At 41.7% G+C, this 8,161-nt stretch overlaps 1 protein-coding gene across 2 annotated transcripts; it reads right to left on the minus strand.

Annotated features, from left to right (window-relative positions):
* Positions 1-75: 75 nt before the first annotated feature.
* On the minus strand, positions 76-7,808 carry abhd17aa (abhydrolase domain containing 17A, depalmitoylase a). Of its 2 annotated transcripts, none has more exons than XM_054626734.1 (6): positions 7,671-7,808; positions 6,752-6,837; positions 5,733-6,235; positions 5,294-5,488; positions 4,314-4,493; positions 76-3,445 (listed from the first exon to the last, which is right to left on the minus strand). In XM_054626734.1, exons 3-6 carry the CDS (start codon positions 6,233-6,235, stop codon positions 3,220-3,222), a joined length of 1,104 nt encoding a protein of 367 aa, XP_054482709.1. In that variant the 5' UTR covers positions 6,752-6,837; positions 7,671-7,808; the 3' UTR covers positions 76-3,219. The 2 variants fall into 2 exon arrangements, with proteins under 2 accessions (XP_054482709.1, XP_054482703.1); XM_054626728.1 differs by having other exon boundaries at positions 5,733-6,238.
* Between the last annotated feature and the right edge of the window lie 353 nt (positions 7,809-8,161).

The following is an 8,161-nucleotide window of genomic DNA, read 5'->3' on the forward strand; positions in this document are numbered from 1 at the left end:
TCCATTCTTATTAACTTGAGCAATGTACAAAAAAATACAAATGTTTTAAAAACAATAGTCAGTGTCACATTTTTGTACATAAGTCTTTTTTATTATTTAGTTGTCCATAAAAAGGTCAAGATTCAGTCCCATGAATTAATTTCATTACATCATATTCTCAGTTCAAAAAAGCAACATAAAATTACAAATCATAATACAAAGAATAGAATAGGTAAGTACAGTAACCATATAAACAGCCCACTAATATAGTCTAGCCCCCCACCCACCTAACACTGCCCCGCTCAAACTCTAGCACAAAACTCATAACAATACATCAGTTAGTATCAGCAATTAAAAAATTCAAATAAACGTCCCGTTTTTTTGTTGTTTTTTTTCAAAAGCGCTTCAATGTTCCAATGCCATGAGTTCAGCTTTACCTTCACATAGAATACATAATAGAGATAACGTCCCACCCCATCACTTGCCTGGCAAAACACAATAGACATGCATACAGTTTTCACTGTTCAACCCCCCACCCCCACCCCCATCAATACACATTCAGGGCCAGAGGATACAATATACGTCAACCATAGTGGTGCATCAATAAAACGGAAAGTCTCCACCCCGTTTCTTTAACCCCATGAATGAAAGGTGGATCCAGTGGTTTCCCTGATAACACGACCAGTCCAGGAAAGAAACGGAGGCCTACTTCTACTTTCAGAGAGAGCTGATGACTCTCTAATTCTTCTATCAGCTCGGATCCCTGGTCCAAGATGGTACCAGATTTCCATTATTTAAATATCAGCGACACAAAGCACAGGATGAGAATGGAAAGATTCCCTGTTTGAAGTGATGACAGGAAGCGAGCGGTGTTCACTAAGACCCACTTGTACTCCAACAATGGAGTAATCAGATCAGTGCTAGTTCAGTACATGTTCCCTTACAAAAAAAAACGCAGCTACTATCACTGAAACTGATGGGTCTCCTACGCAGCAGACGTCTTGTGTAGATCTGAAATGTGGTGCTAGCCTGCGACCATAAGATCAGTTCTTGGACTTCTTCAGGTCTACACACAGGGCAAATTCCTAGTTATTCAAATGTGATGTTAGTATCCTTAATGCTGGCCTGAAAAGACAAGTCAATAATAATCAAGACACACAAACTTACATTTTATACCCTTATTACACTTTGGATGCTTTGTACAATAGTGCTGAACTTAAGACCTGCTTTTGTTATGCTTGATCTGATATATATATAAATGTGTCAATATACTGTATTCTACAGTACTAGTATTGTGTGTGTGTGTGTGTGTGTGTGTGTGTGTGTGTGTGTGTGTGTGTGTGTGTGTGTGTGTGTGTGTGTGTGTGTGTGTGTGTGTGTGTGTGTGTGATAATGTGCAAAGGTGTGTATGCGCGTGTGTGTGTGTGTGTGTGGTGGAACCTGCACCACACCAACAGTGAGAGGCTCAAATATGGCTTGTGTCAGACATGAAGTGTGCTGCCACCCATAAGAGAGCTCCTGTACATTTAGGGCCACAGAGGTTAAACACAGCTATAGTAGGCATGATGTCCCGTCCTGACACCCGATCTGATGAGTTAGTCATGACATCGACACGCATGGCTCTGAAAACAAACAATCCATGGCCCCACACTACGACAAACACGTTTGGATTAATTACATCAAGACGAAAAAACGTTAGAAACAAATGTGCATATGAACCGGGGGCTGTCTGACCCTGGTGATGAGAGCTACTGGAACAGGACATGTAACACAAACTGTGCTGTAAGACTTCAAGTTCATCCACATAAATCTCCTCATATGACTCTAAGCAAAAAAAAGGGAATACGCATATTTCTCTAAATGTCCAACAACACCCCTAAATCTGACTTAATCCTGCTGTTACCAAGTCAGTGCACTCTCTCTGCCCAACCTTTAACAGCACACATCAGTGTACTGAAGGGCAACAGCCTTCTGATAGACCCAACTGATCGTATGTGACATGAAGTAAACCCGCACTTTAATAGCTGTTCTATTAAAGCCAAATAAATGTCCACATAAACAAGAGATATACTCTGTGTGGCTATCAAAGACCTGTTTCCATTTCAAGCACACCATCATTCTTTATCACAAATATGTAGGTTTGGTGGGAGAAAAGCAATGAAGGGGACTCAAAATAATTCCCTGTAAGTTGCTGCTGCAATATCTGTGGACAGGTAAAGGCTAAAGCTACAGCACAGCCAGGGAATAAAGAGGAAGCTTGCCATTTTGTAATCTTTTCAGAGTCAAAAATGAGGGAAAGGAGAGTATGAGACACCCAACAGCCTTACAAGCTATGACAGTATTCCAGACTAGTCCTTATGTATCCAGCCTAACTGACACCAAAGGGAAGGAGATGGACCCCCTAACCGAACAGATGACACACAGATAAAGTAGGTTAGTGTTAGCTGGACAACAACTTGAAATGCCCTGGCAGTCAGATGGATGTCCATAACAGGTAAACAAGGAGTGGAGGAGGAGTGGTTGGGCACATGCTTGACCAGCTTTTGTCCACTGGAGAGAGAACTGGTCAAGCTGTGGAGGTATTCTTCATACATACACTCACAAAAAAAAAAAAAAAAATATATCAATATTGATAAGTTTCAATAAGTTGCTGACGTCCAAGTCATCAGGATGTCCTTCATTTCTTTCAGCACTGCCTCACACACACTCTCACACACATACAAACATGCGCACGCATGTCTGTGGAGATATGAATTTACACTCAACGCTTGCATCCGTGACTCACACATTCACTAACACGGTATACTTAAAAATGACATCTGTGTGCCTTCCTGGATGAAGCACGTTGTTGTTACTTCTTAAGTTATGTTAGTGACACTTTTCAAAGCTGCAATTCATAAATCTCCTCACATTAAAAACAGGATTTGTGAAGTTGTTTGATCTCAGCTTTTGTTTTTAGCGTTTCACCCACACTCCACCAAACAGATGGATACAGCTACTGATATTAAAAACCGTTCTCTCCTTTCATACAGGAAATTATTTGAACATATGTTGTGTTGAAAAGTAACGTAAAAGGTGTGCCGCTTTAAAGACACACAGATGTGACAAAAATCACAAATCATTTGAGGTCAATCTCTCACACGTACATTGCAAACATGCTGACATTCTCGCTTAGTCACACGCACACACATGCATACACAGTCTCATTCGTACAAACGCAGAGAGGCCGTTGTTTGTTTCTCAGGCATGCTGTGCAGCCAGGTCCTGGTTGATGAAGCGCCGTAGCCTCTCCAGGTACTGACTGTAAAGCTCAATGTCGTTGTGACCGGCCCCCTCCACCCAGAGGGGCTCAACGGCCTTGGGACAGCGCTCGAACAGGGCCAGGCCATGAGAGAAGTCGATCACTTCGTCCTCTGTACCGTGGATGATGAGCACCGGAGATGGGATCTTTGACACTTTCTCGATGCTGGTAGAAAAAAGATGGAGGCTATTAATGCACTGACCAGATCCTTCTTGAAAACAGGGTACATGGTCATTTTTTGACCAATGTGATGTGCATTTCAGACAACATTTGAGATACATTAAAGTGATATTGCAAAAAAAGCTCTGTCTTTTGACCCACTCCTGCTGGCTGGAATGGTGTTCTTTAAGGGTTTAAAGTATTCTTTTCTGACAAAAAGCAGAATAAGCATTCAGCTTTGTTTAATTACATGGATTCCAAAATAAATTTGTTTTCCCATTTGCTAATTATATTACGGACAATCATTGTAAAATCTAAATAAATAATTACTACATCATAGCAATACATCTTGATTTAGTTCATTTTTCAGAAATGTATTGAGAAACCCTTTCTAGACAAAAAAAAAACCAGACTGGAAGATAGTTTTTTTTAGCTAACACAGCAAATCTAATGTCTGACAAACCAAGGTGCATCATCACATTTGCAGCAAAAAAACTGAGGAAGAGTAGTTGTTGCCAAGGTAACAACCAATGGGAATTCAAATAATAAATAAACAATTAAATCTTGTAAACCCATTATTATCATAATTCAGACATGCTCAATGATATGCAACATTGCCCGCATTGGTCTGATATAACCAGAGATACTTTAAGTCTGGCCTAAAATGGATTTCTATTGTCTCATAGAAAATCATCATAATGTACATCTTTATTAATTTATCTGACACATTTGTCCAAAGTGACTTTTGAAAGGTGCACTCAACACCCATTGGTCATAATGCTTCAATGTTACACTACCAATCCCCAACGACTATCAGAATTTCAATGAAACATTGATAACACAATAAACAACTAACATATGTCAAAAAACTTACTTAGGGAAGGCATCAAAGCAGTATGTTTTCTTGGTATCGGGGAAAGCCACTCTCATTCCAGAGGTGAGAGGAGAGTGGAGGACCACAGCAGCACACTCAAACCGTGATGCCAAGTCTACTGTGGGCACCGTGCCGATGCTCTGTCCGTACAGGATGATATTCTCAGGACTGATGCCATACCTGAGTCCACACACACACACACACACACACACACCACACACACACACACACACACACACACACACACACACACACACACACACACACACACACACACACACACACACACACACACACACACACACACACACACACACACACACACACAGGGGTTATAGTACAGATTATAAAAATAAGAGTAGTTTATTCAAATTTTGAGAGACAATATCATAAGAAAGGAGAATATTTACTAAAAACTAAGACAAAACATGAAATGTAACAATTAACACCAACCACGTTTGCCATCAATGCGGTATATTACCAAACCTGTTTAAATACTAGCTTAAGTTAAGACTCAGGGACTGTGAGAGTAAATTCAGATTTTATTATAACACAAATGTTTGTTGTCTTAACGTTTCAAGTTCCTCTGTGTTGCCACCTGAAAATGTTACATTTCTGCTGACACGCTCATTCACCATGCTGGCAGCTGATAAACAAGAGGAATATTTCCAGAATTTAGATGCTGAGGCTTCATGCAGAGCACATTATGCGACAGCCAATCAGTCTTTTAGATACAGAGCCATTGTTTATCTTTGATTTGAATGGCTGATGGTCAGAGAGATGGTGTCTTGGTCGGCGGGGACAAAGTTTTAATATAACTTAGCCAACTAAATGTTATTTTCACAAAAAGTTACTGGCCAGTGATGTGAGCGGCCCCTACTGATTTATCTACCAATAACACTTTATCCGGCATTTTGTGCTTTTTGGCTGTTCATTTTAGATCCTGTGTGGATGGTAACATGGAGTTTCTCTCTGCTTACCGGGAGCGCAGGGCGTGCCAGGCAGCATCAATGTCAGCATACAGGTTCTTCTCAGAGGGCTTGCCAGTGCTAACGCCATAGCCTGAGTAATCATAGGAAAAGATGTTGCAGTTGATGCGTGTGCCTAAGCCGATGTAGAAGCTGCTCATCTGGCCCAGATCTACTGCATTGCCATGGGAAAACAACACTGTAAACCTGAGAGACAAAGGACATAGAAGAAAAAATAAGGAAGTTAGGCAGCTGGCTGAGGGACACCGCTGAACTGGGGAGCCCCAAGTTGATAGAAAAACATGGGATAACTGAGAAAAATATATTTGAATTTGGTTCCTACAAAAAACAGGCAACCTGTCCTATTAATAGTACACATACGACACAGAGATACAGGGTTGTGATCCATGTGTCGTCAGTCTCAATGTGTTTAGAGGGTTGTGTGTCTCACCTGGCATTGGGGGCACAGCGAATGTACATGCACCCCACCCTGTTCCCTCGGCTAGATCTGGTCAGGAATACATCAGTCAGATCCAGCTCTCGCTGAGAATACTGGAACTCCGCTCTTTCTGTAAGATGAAGCTTCCACTTGCCCTCACTCCAACCACTGCCACTGGCGCTGCCAGCTCCTCCTCCACCCCCTCCTCCACCAGTACCTCCTCCACCAGTACCTCCTCCACCAACCCCACCTCCAGCGCCACCTCCTCCTCCTCCTCCTCTGTCAGCTCCACTTCCAGCGCCCAGCCGGGAACGCAGTCCTGGGGCTCCAAGAGAAGGCTGAGCAGCCCCGGAACTGGATCCAGGAGCAGTTCCAGCTCCAGAACCTGGTTCTGGGTCAGGGAGAAGGGCGTAGGTGGGCTCTGGAGGGAGGAAAGCCAGTTTGGCTGCAATGCGGCTGGGGCAAGGGGGGCAGCAGAACAGGCAGCATAGCTCTCGTATGGACAGACCGTTCATCTTCTGGTAAAAAACAAACAAACATGGTAGACAGAATAATTAGGTTGCTGAAAAATTTAAAAAGGAAAGCCTGTAAGAAGCAAACCCTTTAACCTCTGATTCACAGCAGGGTTTCACTCCATTTTACCATGGAGGTGCGCCGCCTTAAGTGAAATAATGAGTGCCTCCACTGTCGGCATAAGAAAATGTTACATTTTAATGAAATATAATATCAGGATGATTAGCTTCAGGGAAAATGAGCAGTGGCACTTAACAACAGAGCAAAAGCCAAATATTTAATCAACGAGGGAAATGTTTAAATTCTAGTAGCTACAGTAAATTAATTTCCAGATGTGATGCTTAAAAAGCTCATCAGTTGATTTATTGATCGATCACATCTTACATTTGCTTCACAGTTATTAAGCAGCGCAGAATGTTGCAATGCCGGGGGGGAAATGTTAGGAAAAGGTAGAGATTCACATCCACCAGCCACTTTATTTTGGGAAACCCTGCTTACATATACTGTCATCAACGTACCTGGATTCAGAAACCCCTGGTTCTCTAAATGAACTGGCACACACAGGTGCCAAGGTCTTCTGATCTTGTCACTGTGCCAGCAGGATCTTGATAAAAAGAAAAGACAACACATTGAAATGGCTTTACATCTTGCAGCAACTTAGTATACATGACAGCACATAGTCACCAAGTCATGCCCAGTTAGTGAGCCTGCTCTTTTAAAGTAGCTCTTGCTAGAGCTGTTTCGTGCTATTATAAACATTAAGAAGCCAAATCTATCTTTGTTGCTTTATCAAATATAGCAGATTGAACGAATTAAAAGTGCACAGACACTTGTCTCAGCTTTAAAGATATAACTTTGATGCAAAGAGAAAAGACATCCCAGATGCATTATAACGGTAAAGGCGTCAGTTGTTATTGTCATCATTGTACAGCTCCTGTAAGCAATTAGCATTTATTAAGGCAGAAGTCATATGCATTTAGCTATCTGCTAAGGCTACTGACATTGTCACTGTGAGGTTAAAGTGATGCAGATGTCTTAATGTGATCATGGACATCGGTGACTAATTACAGCATCCCCTCAACACGGACACCGAGGGCGACAGGGAGCGACTGATATGCTAATGGAGGCTACATGTTAACGATGCTATCAACCTCTAACGTTGTGGTGTGGGCACATAACACACAACACACACACACAACACACACACACACACACACACACACACACACACACACACACACACACACACACACACACACACACACACAGGTGAAGACACACGCAAACACTGCACAGGCTACTGCCAGCTAGCAGGCTAAATAGCATCACTTAGCGTTAGCAGGGCATCCAGCTAGCGGCAGCTCGCTAGCACGTTAGCATCGAAGCTAGCACGTTAGCATCAAAGCTAGCACGTTAGCATCAAAGCTAGCTACTCACCGAGTCACAGCGGGCCGGAGCGCCTCTATGAGCACAGAGAAGCGGCGAAGGACTTCGAAGATGCTCCTTGTGTCTTGACATGGATGGTTTTACCGAAGAGTATTGACATCTGTCGGTGGCTAGCTAGCTGAAATTCATGGCAACCATTTTTTTTTTTTTTTTTTTACTACTGTCCTATTAAACACGGAAGTGACGTCAGAGCGTATCCCTTTCCCCAAACTTTATCACCTTGATATCATTTACTGTTATCACATTGTTAATAAATTATTTTAAACAATATTAAGACCTTGCAGCATTTCAGTTTATTTTTTACTTAATGGTTGATTATTATAGCTAATGCCACAACAGTTATAATTTAAAAAAAAATAGCATTTAATGATGATTTTATTTTTATTTTATTAATTCAATTGATAGGATTCTGTCATGAAACATCACAAAATAACATAACCTCTGCTAAAAAATATAAATAAAACCAGAAACAAAAGTAAAAA

Source organism: Anoplopoma fimbria, chromosome 3 (assembly GCF_027596085.1).
Source record: "Anoplopoma fimbria isolate UVic2021 breed Golden Eagle Sablefish chromosome 3, Afim_UVic_2022, whole genome shotgun sequence".
Lineage (NCBI taxonomy): Eukaryota > Metazoa > Chordata > Actinopteri > Perciformes > Anoplopomatidae > Anoplopoma > Anoplopoma fimbria.

What these genes read in the sequence shown, in the direction of transcription:
- abhd17aa (XM_054626734.1), bottom strand. Translation starts at nt 6,235, where the DNA reads ATGAACGGTCTGTCCATACGAGAGCTATGCTGCCTGTTCTGCTGCCCC. An exon ending in CGCTGTGCCCCCAATGCCAG is followed by an intron (nt 5,489 to 5,732) that starts GTGAGACACACA and finishes TTTGTCTCTCAG; the next exon opens with GTTTACAGTGTTGTTTTCCC. An exon ending in TGCTTTGATGCCTTCCCTAA is followed by an intron (nt 3,446 to 4,313) that starts GTAAGTTTTTTG and finishes TTTTTCTACCAG; the next exon opens with CATCGAGAAAGTGTCAAAGA.